The sequence below is a fragment of the Podarcis tiliguerta genome, assembly GCF_965153285.1.
Source record: "Podarcis tiliguerta genome assembly, chromosome: 2".
Lineage (NCBI taxonomy): Eukaryota > Metazoa > Chordata > Lepidosauria > Squamata > Lacertidae > Podarcis > Podarcis tiliguerta.
In genome coordinates, this window is record NC_139535.1 from 100,104,824 (window position 1) to 100,120,167 (window position 15,344).

A 15,344-nucleotide genomic window follows, 5' to 3' on the forward strand; every position below is an offset into this window, starting at 1 on the left:
GGAAGCGGACATTTAACATCATTTTTTTCCTCTCTGGGTGGATCTGTTTTCTGCTTGCCAACTTCCTCTTTCCATGCCCCTTACTTCTATTTTCTTTCTTGTTCCTTTTGTGGCAGTTGGCTGTACATCTGGCAATGGAGCAGCTGTGGTTGGTTGGTTTTTTTACTGTTAAACTCTCTGCTTTCTGCATAAACTGAAATCTGAGGCACAACAGCAATACATAGTCAATAAATCACACATCCTGGGTGGGACTTCTTCTTCTTCTTCTTCTTCTTCTTCTTCTTCTTCTTCTTCTTCTTAAAAGGGGCTTCACACATAAGTACTACATTACCTGCACTGATGCACAGTGGAATGGACTCCTTTGTAAGGCGGTGGACTCTCCTTCATTGGAGATTTTTAAGCCGAGGTTGGATGGCCATGTAAGATGGGTGCTTTAGTTGAGATTCCTGCACTGCAGGAGGTCGGACTAGAGGACGCCTGAGGTCCCTTCAAACTCTACAATTCTATAGTTCTGTGAAATGAAGGGAGTGACAGGGGAGAGGAATTGGTTAATAAGTGTGACATTCCTAGTAGAATGAAAAAGGATTCGACTTCAAAGGCACATAGATGTGGACTGCTGAGATCAAATTCAAACTGGGGAAAAAAACAGGTTTTTGGTGAGATCAAGCCGCTACAAGGACAAGCCCTTTATTAAATACATTTAAATGATTAAGGTGTTGCCATGTGCACCAGGTTACAGAAGAGTAGGGAACTAGGAGAAGTGCTGCAATCAGGAAAGGTATTAATAAATATAAATTAAATATAATAAATAAATAAATAAATTCTCCATAAATGGGTCTCCCACTTTATCCTGTATATTATTTGTACTTTTCCAGCTCCCAAATGCTAGATTTAATCCCAAGATAGGATTAAAGTTGGAAGTCATTCCCACAGACCTCCAGAATTCAATGCTGTGCTTTTCTGATTGTTCCGTCAGTGCAATCATTTCACCTTACCAGGTAGAACAAGTCCCCCTTCTTCTCCCCCCCCCCCCATGGGCTGTCCTGGGGGATCTTCTCACTTCCCCTAGAGCCAGTTTTGCGGGGAGGAGACTGGGAGAAGCCCTATTGGGTAAGTGGAAGTCATTGTGCAGGGCTTCTGCTGATGGGACTCGTTGGGTGTCTATACAGTGGTACCTCAGGTTACATACACTTCACTTCAGGTTACAGACTCCGCTAACCCAGAAATAGTACCTCGGGTTAAGAACTTTGCTTCAGGATGAGAACAGAAATCATGCTCCGGCGGCGCAGTGGCAGCGGGAGACCCCATTAGCTAAAATGGGCTTCAGGTTAAGAACAGTTTCAGGTTAAGAACAGACCTCCGGAACGAATTAAGTACTTAACTCGAGGTACCACTGTACACAGCCCAAGTATGAATTGGGAGCAAAGCCAAAACCTACTCAAACCAAAATCAAATCCAATGCGTTGTTTATTGAGCCAAACCTGTTGTGAATGTGGTTGGGGTGCCTACCTTGGTTCTCGAACGGCTTCATTGTCAAACAAATTGGCTCCCAAACAGCACAAACCTGGAAGTAAGTGTTCCAGTTTGCGAACATTTTTCAGAAAGCCAAACATCCGCTTGGGTGCAAGAAGCTTCTGCAGCCAATTGGACGCCGCGCCTTGGCTTTTGAATGGTTTCGGGAGTCGAACGGACTCCCGTAATGGATTAAGTTCGAGAACCAAGGGAACACTGTACTTAAGGGCACATATTCGGCAAAGAGCTTCAAGAACTTAATTTCACTTCTGTGGAAAGAAATGTGCAAACCTTAAGTGGTCTTGCACCAGTTAGCAGCTGAGTTGCATATTGAGACATGATAAGAGGAGGTCAGAGTGTGACCAGAGGTGGCACCGGGCACTTCTTGTATATCTCAGATCACAGGAAACTAATGCAACTTATTTCCTGATGCGTTGGCTTGGCTTACATTACTGCAGCTGAAGCTGGTTACTTGTGACTAGCAGGACAAAGCCCTTTTGAAGTGGGCTACTCTTCTATCCCATTTATCAATAATCTTGTATAATATCCCAGCACAGATACTTTTCCAGCATGGATTCATTATCTCCTAGAGTTCTTTCCTTTCCTTTTTGCAGGACCCTAAACACTTCAAATCAGAGAAGACTGGGAGAGGCCTATTAAAAGAAGGCTGGAGAGACACTCAAGAGCCCATCATGTGTTCCTACAAACTGGTGACTGTGAAATTTGAAGTATGGGGACTTCAGACTCGAGTGGAGCAGTTCGTTCACAAGGTGAGTGAAAGACAGTCTCCCAGTCTCTCTTGCCATCCTGTTCTGTACGTGAATATGAACAGAAACAGCAGTGTGTATAAGCTAGGAAGTTGATGTACAGATCTGGTTTCAGTGTTTCCAATTACGAACTCTGCGCATATATTTAGCCAGGGATTTAATGTGTAAAGCATCGCAGATTTTGAAATAGTTTGCATGTCATCAGTTGAAACCAATTTAGTTGCTACAAGATCCTCCAACACCTTCAAAGGAGAACTCTTTTTTTAAAAAAAAGCAGTGCAAACAATTACAAGGCATGAAATAATTTGTCAATTTATTCTAAAGAAAGATAGAACGGTTCTGTCGCAATAAGGACAATTTCCATGCAAATCTGCACTCTTCTTAATCGTATGACAATCCCATTTATCTCAGTGAGACATGTGTGGCTATATCTTGATCTACATGACTACACATAATATGAGGTCTATGCATGAGAATCCATTTATAAATCTACCTGTGTATGATGTCCAGAAAAAAGAATGCCAGGAGTCAAAAGGAAATAAGAAGAAAAAAGCAACAACCAGAAGTCAATGTTAACTATGGGTGTGTTGTGTTTGTGTGTGTGTGTGTGTGTGTGTGTGTGTGTGTTTGCTACTATCAATAAACTATAATCTGAAGCCATGGTTTTTTGTTGGCCTATTAACCTTGGTTTGTTTTAACATTGGCTTGATATGTGAACCCAGCATCCTCCCTTAACCATGGTTTGTTTGGCCACCATAATCTACACGTACGCCAGGCTATGAAAGCATGAGACAAGGGGGACTTTAAAACATGCAGACCTTTGTAGAAACAAGCCATCATCTATTTGACAGCTTGTGGTTAACCTGTGGTTTGTTGGACAATCAGTTGTCGTCACCATGATGCTGTGATGGATACAGCCAGCAAGGTGAAATGAGCAGAACGTTAGGCCGGGATCAGGGAGATCCAAGTGCAAATTCCTATTCAGCCGTTAAATTTACTAAGTGGCCTTGGGCAAGCCATTATCTCTTTGCATGCTGTCGTGAACATGAACTAGGATAACCTCGCCCTGAGTTCCTCAGGGAAAGCAGGATACAAATGCAGTTGCTATTCCCCCCCCCCCATGTTAATATTGTGAAGCATGAATGTAAATAATTCTCAGGCTTCTTTTTATCCACTGCGATCGGGAGCTCTAGTTCCTAGCATCTGGATTCCTATGGAATAAAATTCAGACTGCATGTGCCGGGAGTTCAGACAGGCAGAAAGTCCCTGCCAAGCCTAATCATCGCCAGATGCTGTATGCTCTGCAGTTCCACAGCTGAGATGGGCATAGTGAGCACAATGCGAGTAGGAAGTCAGTCCCAGTCCAGCCCAGTTGCCAGTGGCATCAACATGCTCTGATGCGGGGCATGCAGCTAGGAACTGCTCATTCAACATCTGGGGTGGTAGCCCCAACACCGCACAGTCGCCACTGACAGCTGCATGCTCAGCAGGGATGCAGCTGATAGTGTTTCGGTCAGCTTACAAGGGAAAGGCAAGAGGCAAATAGATGGGCTACCACTTTTCTCCCTTATATTCCACCGGATTGTGATGACTCAACTTACACATGCAACAGGTGGTGTTTCAGAGAAACCTACCTTGGAGGGCCCGGGTTTCAGATTCCTACTTTGTACCTACATTTGCTTCCAGGACCACATTTCTCCCTGTCTCTGGTGCCATTGTGCATCAGTCCTTCCTGTCTACTCTTCCCAAGAACTATCAACCAGCCTGTCAAAGAAGCTTCCACATCAAGAATGTAACTACCCTACATTCTTCTTTTTGTTTCTGAGAGAAACAAACCCTTGAACTTTGTATATACTTGCTCATGCGAGGCTGCTTGTAACTTATGTACTCAAAATTCTGCACATTTTTGTTTATCTTCAGTTCAAGGTCTAAAACAGGCAAAGAAGAACAAAGTAGGAAAGGAACCATTGCAGATTATAACATGGGATGTGGAATCTAGAAGAGTAATATTAGAAAGCGAATGTTCCTCATTTTCATTGCATGCATGCTTCCTCTTTGGACGCTTGGCATCCTAGGGCATGCTCAAAGTGTCCAGATAATAAATTGGCAGTTGTAATGAATAGTTCTTCCTCATTTAAAAGACCTTGGAATTTGCTCCCGTCAGCTTTGAACTAATCCTGTATTCCTTATAAAGTCTCTGACCTGCTTTTTGAAGAGGGTGTTCTGCAGTGAGTTGTGGCTAGACTAGAAGTTTTACACTTCCCCACAACAATAAATAAATAAAAGCAGAAATAACTCTAAAGAAATTGTCACATTCCAGGTCACCATGTGCATTGGCAGAGCATGCATAAGTCTACCCCATTCCTCCCTCTTCCAGGTCCAAAAGTGGCTCACGCGTGCAGTGCTTTGAACACACACACAATGGTCATTCCCTGTATGTAGTTTTTATTTTTAAGCAGAAATATGTATTGTTTGAAAAAAAGAAGAACCTTTAGCACAGTGCTGCATGTAGCCAACTGATTTGGCTAAAAGCTTATCTTTCCCATGGAGATTTGATCCAAGCATACTGGGGGATGGTGGGAGATGCTGACTATTTCAAGCTTCAGGATGTTCCTGGGATTCAAAAAGACAGAAAGTTGCGCATGTTGTAGGTTTATGAGTCATGTAGCAAGAATTGGCATCGTGCCATATCCTCAGTTCCATCTACTTTCATGCAAGGTCAGGAATAATCTCCCCACCCCCAATCTAGCAACACAGAGTTGATCTTCACTTTCAAATTGCACATGACATTGTATCTCCCTTAGTGCACAAGAGCTACCATAGTAGGCTGGCACAGCTCATTGGGGAAAGTTCTAGCTGCAAGCCATATCTTTAGCAATCCTTTACAAATTCACGACCCCAAATCCCAGCCATGCTTAGAAAAAGGGTCAGTTATTGGGCTTAGAATCAAGGTGGCGAGTTGTCTCCCAAACTTTAGTAGAAGTAGCAATATCTCCTCTGTGAAGTAGGTTGTTGTTGTTGTTGTTTAGTCGTTTAGTTGTGTCTGACTCTTGGTGACCCCATGGACCAGAGCACGTCTGGCACTCCTGTCTTCCACTGCCTCCTGCAGTTTGGTCAAACTCATGTTGGTAGCTTCAAGAACACTGTCCAACCATCTCATCCTCTGCCGTCCCCTTCTCCATGTGCCCTCAATCTTTCCCAACATCAGGGTCTTTTCCAGGGAGTCTTCTCTACTCATGAGGTGGCCAAAGTATTGGAGCCTCAGCTTCAGGATCTGTCCTTCCAGTGAGCACTCAGGGCTGATTTCCTTAAAAATGGAGAGGTTTGATCTTCTTGCAGTCCGTGGGACTCTCAAGAATCTCCTCCAGCACCATAATTCTAAAGCATCAATTCTTCAATGATCAGCCTTCTTTTTGGTCCAGCTCTCACTTCCATACATCACTACTGGGAAAACCATAGCTTTAACTATTCGGACCTTTGTTGGCAAGGTGATGTCTCTGCTTTTTAAGATGCTGTCTAGGTTTGTCATTGCTTTTCTCCCAAGAAGCAGGCGTCTTTTAATTTTGTGACTGCTGTCACCATCTGCAGTGATCATGGAGCCCAATAAAGTAAAAATCTCTCACTTCCTCCATTTCTTCCCCTTCTATATGCCAGGAAGTGATGGGACCAGTGGCCATGATCCTAGTTTTTTTGATGTTGAGCTTCAGACCATATTTTGTGCTCTCCTCTTTCACCTTCATTAAAAGGTTCTTTAATTCCTCCTCAGTTTCTGCCATCAAGGTTGTGTCATCTGCATATCTGAGGTTGTTGATATTTCTTCCGGCTTGGGATTCATCTAGCCCAGCCTTTCGCATGATGAATTTTGTAGGTTAGGTAGAGTAATACTGACAGGCCCAAGGTCACCCAGTGAGCTTTATGGCTGGGTAGAAATTTGATCCTGAATTCCCCCTGAATTTCTAACGCAGGTTTAGCCAACATCGTGGCCTCCAGATTTTATTGGACTCCAACTTCCAGAATCCTTAGGCAGCATTACCAGTGTCAGTGATGATGGGAATGTAATCTGACACCGTCTGGAAGGCACCACATTCTAACCACTAAACCACACTGGGTTGATTTCTGCCTCAAGCTGTATATCCTTGATGCTAGTCTGTAATCTTTTTGCCCTTCAGGCCCAGAATTCAGAACTGATTCTGAATGTTTTTCAGTGTCCTCACTACTCCTCATGGATCAAAACTGCAGAATACAACATAGAAATAGGTGAAGAAGTTATACATTTCAGTGTCTTTTATTTTGTAAATTTGTTGTAATATTTAAAGCAGTTTTGTGTGTGAAACTTAAATAAAATAAATAGACAGTGTATCAGGAGTTTAACTGCAGAGTCTCTCCTATCTGTGCATGACAAAAGGGGAAAATAACTCCCCAATAAGTATTCTCTCTGTGCTGTTTCTCCTTTGTACTTGCTTGGTGGGATCATTTTGCTACAGATAGAAAAGTTTAGTAAAACATCTCTTTATGGTGCACACTGTAATTCTGTTTCCCTAAGGTACAAGTTGTTCTACTTTTCTTTCTCCTGGGAAATGCCCAACACTTGGGATAGGATATAATTTTTGAAGGGCACTGGCCTTTCATATATGGAATGGACATAATCAGTTTTAAAATGAAAGCCATATGAATAACATTAGCCCAGCTGCTGAAAATCTGGGTATTTGTTGCACCTCTGACTACTTGTGTCATCACAAATCTGTCTGACTGGAGTTTCTGCTGCCTGGCACAGTTTTTGTTGCACTGTTTGTATGTGCACCTTTCAACAAATGGGCATTACAAAATTGTTGTTGTTTAGTCGTTTAGTCATGCCCGACTCTTTGTGACCCCATGGACCAGAGCACGCCAGGCACTCCTGTCTTCCACTGCCTCCCGCAGTTTGGTCAAACTCATGCTGGTAGCTTCGAGAACACTTTCCAACCATCTCGTCCTCTGCCGTCCCCTTCTCCTTGTGCCCTCCATCTTTCCCAACATCAGGGTCTTTTCCAGGGAGTCTTCTCTTCTCATGAGGTGGTCAAAGTATTGGAGCCTCAGCTTCAAGATCTGTCCTTCCAGTGAGCACTCAGGGCTGATTTCCTTCAGAATGGCTAGGTCTGATCTTCTTGCAGTCCATGGGACTCTCAAGAGTCTCCTCCAGCACCATAATTCAAAAGCATCAATTCTTCGGCGATCAGCCTTCTTTATGGTCCAGCTCTCACTTCCATACTAAACTACTGGGGAAACCATAGCTTTAACTACACGGACCTTTGTTGGCAAGGTGATATTACAAAATTAGCAGTGACTTTTCTGCTTATATTTGGGAAACAGGGAAACCATAATTTTTTAATGTGTCATTATGTTTAGATTGGCATGGAGGCTCCATTTGGATGGTGTTAGATCTATTTTATGCATTAAGTTATCAATTTATAACATCACTTCCCATTAAAAATATCTTGAAGTGATTTTACAGTAAAATAATTATTTTTAAAGTAATATTGTTTTGATATGTGGAAATGTTTGCATATATGGGTGGCGACCATTTTACATGGGGGTTCCGCTTCCAGCCGCCATTCTGCCCTCTTCTGGGTCCCAAAGGACCCGTGTGTCAGTGGCCATGCGCCAGTTGGACACACACTAGATGGTCATTGCCTATATGTAATCCCCTTTAATTGTTTTGATTGTTAACTTCATTCCAAGATAGATACAGACTGGGATAAAAGATTCTCATTTTAAAAGGCTTGTTGAAAAAGGAGGGTCTTCAGTAGGCATCAGAAAGGCAAAGGAGACTATCTGATGTGTGATGGGAGGGAGTTTCAAAAGGTAGGTGCTGCCACGCTGAAAGGCAAATTCCTATATTGTACAGAACAGATCTAACAAGATGATATATGCAGGTGTCCCTCTCCTGCAGAGCACAGTGATCAATGGGTGTATAAGGGGTGGTCGGTTCTTTTAATTAGCCTGGTCCCAAACTGTATTCACCAGAAACAGTAACTTGAATTTAGCTCGGGAGGTAATCAAACCCAGTGCAGTTCTTTCAGCAGCAGCATAACATGTTGGGGGGGGTACCTGCGGCCCTCCAGATGTTGTTGGACTCCAACTCACATCAGCTCCGTCAGCAGTGTCAATGTTCAGGGGTGAAGTGGGTAGCAGGCCAGCAATATCTAGAGAGCCAAATGTTCCCCACCTCCAGTCTAGTGCATAGCTCTGGTATGATGCTATTCCTGTTTGTTTGTTTGTTTGTTTGTTTGTTTGTTTGTTTGTTGTCAGAGATGTCTTTAACCCTTGTTCTGATTTACAGGTGGTCAGAGATATATTGCTGATTGGCCACCGACAGGCTTTTACATGGGTGGATGAGTGGTATGGTAAGTCATGTTTTCAAAAATAAACTCACATGGACAAACAGATTATCTAAGGCCTTATTAACTGCATGCAATGCTTTTTTCTGCTTTGGTGGTCTTGTTAAGGCAGCCATAACAAAGGACGGATTTTGTATTTCTTTTGGTGCAATCTTATACACGTCTAGTGACATGTAAATTTCACTGAGTTCAGTGGGGCTTATTCCCAAATAGATGTGCATGGGATTGCAGCCTTATACAGAACTCACACAGACTGTATCCTTCATAGCCAATGTGGCAGAAGGATTTTTTTTTTAAGGGACGAGGGCATGCTCTTTAAAATTTAAAGAGTGTGGTTCTAATCCAGCCACTTTTTGTTACTTGGAACATATACAGAATTGACAGTTGTGGTTACAATTTTGCAGCAATGTGTGCTCAGTATTACTTAAAAGCATTCATACATAAGGAAATAGAGATACGCTGGCATTATGTGAATAGGCTTAAAAGTTACTTAAGTCCATTAATTTTAAGGAATCTACCCTAAATGCAACTAATATTGGATATCACTCATGATATGCATATATCACCTGCCTATGTGTATATACATTATGTGTATATTCATTTTGGGTGATAGTCTTGTGTAAAGCTGTCCTAAGACCTTCATTTTCAGGTTTACCCAATGAAATACAAGTAAGCCTACAGAGTTTTGGTTAAAAATAAAAAATGGCAAGTAAGCTGCAGAAAGATAAGTATCAAAATAGAGTTATACAACTGAATCACCCCCCAAACTACTGCAAATATAGTAGCAGGAGGAAGAAAATCTAGAAGGGGCTTGGACCACAATAGAGCTTAACAAGTTCAATCTTCAAAGCACAGTTCACACGTTAATCACCCTAGCAGTCTGTGAAATAAGGATTATTATCTGCATTTTACAGATGGAAAAGTGAACAGGAATGATTAGGTGACTCGATCAAAGGAAAAGTAAGTGTCAGAAGGAGGATTAGTTCTGTCAGCCTTCTTTGGGTAATTAACAAAAAGATAGAAAGGTGAAGGGTTATTAGAACTAGTCCAACCCTAACTGTCCATCCAATGCCTTGAGAACATTTCCTCTATGGAGAAAAAAAACAACAAATCAAGTTAATTCTGCAGCTCCCTGTTTCTAAACCATTATTTTAAACCATGTTGTCCCACCATTCCATCTGAGCAGTGTAAGACTGTTTCCCAACGTAAGGGATTTCTGGTATTTCAGCTTGCTTCATTTTCCATATTCCATTATGTTATTAATACAATAATAATGTTTTCATTATGAATATAATATTAATGTTTTCAGAAAGGAAAACAGAATTGTTCTACAGGTTTAGGTGAAGCATTCATTGGTACAGTTCTTCAAGTTAGCGTCTGCACAGGCATTCAGTGTGAGAGTAATGCTGCGAGAAGGAACTGCTTGCAGTATCAATTCTTAGGAAAGTGGGTTGAGGAATGGTGCAGTTAACCTGAATTCAGCCAGTCTCTTGGCCCTGCACCTAATATTAGACTGGCACTGTAAGGGGATTTTGTCAACCCTTTCTCACAGCTTTGTGCACATCTGACAGATTTTCAGGTACTTGGGACAGTGTTGTAGTCATCACCCACAGTAGATAAACTCAGTTTCCAAAGTTTTATAGTGCTTCATGCAGATGAAACCAGACCCCCTAGAAAAATACCCCGAGCCACTGCAATAGATGTGGTTTGCCTGTTTGCATCTACTGAATAACGCTCAGGAAGGTCTAGAACAGCTTTCATGGACGAAAACATAACTTTAATTCACAAATAAGTTCTTATCCACAGAAGCACTGTGATATGTAGTGCAAAGCCACCCACTTCCCGCAGCAACATCATGCCTCTTTATGTCCATTTTATTGCACATTCACTCTCAAAGCTTGCCCCCAAACATTTATTTTTCATAGGTTTCCCTTCTCTTCATTGACTTTGTACAGCATTCTGCTGAAGCAGAATAGGATGCTAGTGGCATCCTGGCATAAGGGGAATGTTGCCCCTCCAAAATAAAATAAAATATACACTTCCTTTTGGAACCAGGAGCACGGCAATGAGTGAATAGCTTTCTATTGTACTAATTTTGTATTTTTATGTTGTGAACTTCAGATGAAGGGCAGTATACAAATTTTAATAATAACAACAACAACAACAACTTCTCCAGCAAACCAACAACAACAATTTCTCCAGCAAACCTGTGCCTAAACTGTTGGTGCAGGATAATGGCAAATTATTTTAAATAATTGGCATGTTTTAAATGCTTGAGGCTTTAAATTTTTTTGCTGCAGAAGTAAAATAAAGGAAAGCTTCCTTTCAAGTAATGATTAGTTGGTCACCATAGCTCAATATTTGTTATATGTTTAAAGCTAGATATTTATAAGGTGTATATCAGTCGATGGTATCAAGCATTCAGTGGGCCAATGCATTGGGATTTTGCTTATTCTAAAAATGTGGATTTTGTTGTTGCACTGCCCTCTAAACCTCAATCCTAAACTTGTTCATTTGGAAGTATTTTCATTATTTCAATGGTTTTTACTTCCAGATAAATAAGCTTAGGGTTTCATCTTAATATGCAATTAACATTGCTATAAGACAACATTATTTCATTATTAACAGAAGTGCTGCTAATGAAGAGCATGTACTTTGCCCGGCTAAAGTGCTTTTGATTGTGCCATTTTCATTGCTTATAAGCTTCTTTGATCAACGCTTTAATGCTCCTTCATTCTAAGTACACTAATATTAAAATATGATAATCCATGACTCATGCCAGTGGTGATACAACGCATTGTTAGGACTACATTTTACACTGTAGATCTCTGATTAATTGGCACTACATCAGCAATGGTTTCTTATACCCATTTTTTTTATTAAAAAAAAATAGAAACACCAAAATGAATTTTGTCACCTGAAGTAGGCCACTGAAACGAACAAAGCTAATCAGGAGTATTTGTATGAAAGGACTGTGAGTTCAGTTCATTTTTGGTACTGATATCCAATTCCAGGGCTCAGAGTGTGCTCACGATCACCCCCTTCAAAAAAATCTAAGTGTGAGTCCCTCGCTGCTGGGTGTCATTGGCAGATATTTTGTTGGGGGGGGGGGGTATCTAATAAAATTACAAAGTAGATCCAACAAGGCTGAAGTCTGCCTACCCCTGTAGTATAATGTAAGATCTGTGAAGGTAGCCACTTCACAGTGGAGCTCCTGCAAAACTTTGAAATGCCTGAAGTATACACACGTCCTAATGGATCCGGTTTGCGTATGACTTTCTTGGGTAGCTATACAAAGCAAATGTTTATTTGGATTTACCTTTCAAAGTGTTTGAATCCTTTCACTATTCATAGGTACTTTCTGCAGTCCTTCACTACACTGTGTAGGGTTGGCTATGATTAAGCACTATACAAATTGTCGAAATCCAAAAACACATAATCTCTCAAAGCTGAGCTGTGTAGTGTTAGAACAATAAAGCTACTTTTTTTTTGTAAATCGTGTGTCATTATACATAATGTAGAGTTTTCCTGGCATGTCTCTGACAAGGTAAGTAAACTCTTGTGCTGTTCCTTAATCCTTCCTCTTTTTTCCAGGAAATCTTCTAAATTTATTTTAGAAGATGTTTGCCTCTAGCAAAGCCTGCACCCCACACCTTCCTGCCAACCTCACTTGACAAAAACATCCCAGCTTCCAAGCACCCCCATTCTGCAATTATCCCTTAACTCAACCTTCTTATACCTTCCTTGGCTGGTTTAACTTAACAATCTTTATTATGAATCCTCATAAAGCTAGCCGGCTTCTGCTTTTTGGCTTTTGCTAGAAAGATAATTCTCCCGAGACTCTTCCCTTTCATTCAAGCCTGGATTGAATTAATAGAGAAAACAACCCAACATCTTGAACTTTTTTCAGATATGACTATGGAGGATGTTCGAGAATATGAGAAAAATATGCATGAAAAAACCAACATTAAAGTTTGCGATCAACATTCATCTCCTGTGGGTGAAATAGAGAGCCATGCCAAAGGAAGTGTATGTAGCCTCTTTAAAAATATTGCCCACCCTCTGCTAGAGCAAAAAAGAAAGAACACAAGTGGTCAGATTTTGCATGACAACGATTTCTGTGGAAGCAGACTTCATCAGTGCAGAGGCTCACCTTGATTTCCTTCTTTGCGCCATTTTCCCAGTGGAGAATTAGAAGGGTCAACATAAGGCTCAGATAAAATCTGAGTGGTGAGCCTGCTGTAGAAATATCCTCAGCGCATTCACCCACCCCCAAATGTACAACCTTATCTTAAAAATTGAGTTATGAGACAGCTATGCACAGCCCTGGTTGTTGAACTCCCTATGATGCCACAAGACCACTTCTCGCTCCCTCTTCAAAGCAGCTTCCCCCCCATATTTTCAATAAATGGACTGTTGCATGTGTGTTTTAATGCAGGCAACAAACCAATGTTCACTTGAACAAATACTGCACTCTTTTGAAAAGGCGCACATGGCCGTGAACTGACTCAGCGTTTGCTTTGTTTGTTACATCTGTCCCTGGGATTGTGAACACAGTGTGAAGCCAGGCTTACAGTCTGGGGAGATATGTGTTGCAACTCCTGTTTTGGGATATGCCTGTTTTAACTTCAGGTGTAGATATCTACTTCCAGTGGAAAATGAAATTGTCAGGTTAGAGTCAATTGGGCGCACCAGGTGGCAGATTTATACCCGAGTTCCCTGTGCCAGTAACTGGAGCTGTGCTCTCCCCCAAAGTTGGTGGTCTGTTAGATCAGAACCAGGCAACGCAGAGCCAGCACTTTCCTCCAGAACAGACTGGCTATGTTTTTGTGCACAAGGATGGTCTCCATCCACTGAAATTATTGGGGAAGTTTTGGCACGAGAGATCTCCTGAGCGGTGTGCTGAGCTTCGGTTTGATTGATTCAAAGCCACGTGAATGCTCATTAATCGAACAGCAAACGGAAGAGAGCAGAGCTGGGGCAATTATCTCAAGCGAGTAAAATACCATATTTTTTGCTCTATAAGACTCACTTTTTCCCTCCTAAAAAGTAAGGGGAAATGTGTGTACGTCTTATGGAGCGAATGCAGGCTATGCAGCTATCCCAGAAGCCAGAACAGCAAGAGGGATTGCTGCTTTCACTGCGCAGTGATCCCTCTTGCTGTTCTGGCTTCTGACATTCAGATTTTTTTTCTTTCTTGTTTTCCTCCTCCAAAAACTAGGTGCGTCTTGTGGTCTGGTGCATCTTATAGAGCGGAAAATACGGTACTTGCTTTGAGAAACAGGCAAACGAATGCCTACTCCCATTAGTGGCCCAACTGACAGTGTGAATTATAGCACGGTGTAGCTGCTCAGCATCACTCTCAACTGTTACGATCACGGATTTCGATTCCCATGGGACTTTGCCACATCTTCAATTCCCACTCTGCTGCCTTTTGCCGATCATGTGTTTGGGTGTCAGTTTCGCCATTAATATCAAGTGATTTTAGCAGCCTCATAATGATACCAGTGCAGTCTGCACTCTCCTAGTCTTTTACCAATATCCTTCCCATAGAAGTGATGAGTAGCTAAAGTTAATTAGAAGGTTGTCTAGCCTGCTGATAGGCCTTGAGGCATTTGACTGTAACAGGTCTTTTCAAACGAGCTTTTGCTTGGGAGCAGTGGTACGTATAATTAATTGTGGGGGGGTTGTACCCCGTTTCAGCTACTCATCGGGCTTGTCCACACTGGAGTTTACTGTGTGCTTGCATTCCCATTTAAATTTCCATAATCCACATGACATTACCCTCAAACAACACCAATCTCAATGCTTTTCTCCTGTAATTTCAGGTTTACCAGATCTGGGGTTAATCCAGTAAGGTGGGGGAAACCAGGTTCCCTACCACTCCATTGTTTTGGTGGATCAGCCATTACTTTCTGCCACCCCTCTTTCCAGGGCCACTATTTCATCAGTGCTTTTATTTATTTTCTGGCCATGCTGCCAAGAGGAACATAGCCATAATATATATATTGATCCATCAGATGTGCACAAAACCTGAAAACTGCAGAAACCACATTAAAAAATTATGCACCAGATAACAGTGCAGCAATCTGAAAAGTATGCGCTGAGGATTTAGAATTGCTTTTGTTTCTTTTCCAGCATGCTAATAACTAGCATGTCTAGCATGCTCCTGGACAGAGGAGTGTAGCTTTGTTTTTTTCTGTTGATCCCTCAGATTTGCACTAAATAAAGCTATGTGCTGAGCATTTACAATTGCCTTTGTGCTTATGCACATTCCCTGGGTGGGGGAATTAAAGAAAGAGAGGTGTGCATGCAGCTATCTGTGCCCTGGTACTTAATTGACATAATATAATCAATAGAATAAAATTAGAAGGTGGGGGCAAACACAAAAGGGAGTGACTACTGGTATGAATAAAAAGAATGAATTGCTCCTCGTATTCAAATTCAGATATGTGTGGATATGGCCTAGTCTGGTCTAATTTTAGTGGATTGACCACTACACAATGCTCAAATGTGGGCAAGCTCTGAGTTTCCTTCATGTGAGTCCATTTCATTGAAGAAAAGCTGAAACTGAAACCAAGCTGGGTTTTGCATTGAATAAACAAACCCTTTGCTAGTATTCAAAACAGCAACCTGGATTTGAGGCATGCAAATCTCAGATGACCTTTTGCTGAACCCATCTTGAATT

At 41.6% G+C, this 15,344-nt stretch overlaps 1 protein-coding gene across 3 annotated transcripts in view; it reads left to right on the forward strand.

The window, feature by feature from the left end:
* PITPNC1 (phosphatidylinositol transfer protein cytoplasmic 1) overlaps nucleotides 1–15,344 on the forward strand; it is a 132,259-nt gene that overhangs the window by 108,424 nt on the left and 8,491 nt on the right. For 2 of the 3 annotated variants that reach the window (XM_083427966.1, XM_083427965.1), the window contains 2 exons: nucleotides 2,127–2,282; nucleotides 8,599–8,662. In XM_083427966.1, the coding sequence (XP_083284092.1) occupies nucleotides 2,127–2,282; nucleotides 8,599–8,662 (220 nt within the window). Of the gene's footprint in view, nucleotides 1–2,126; nucleotides 2,283–8,598; nucleotides 8,663–12,566; nucleotides 12,686–15,344 lie in introns of all 3 variants that reach the window. The other variant, XM_083427967.1, reaches the window with a different exon arrangement.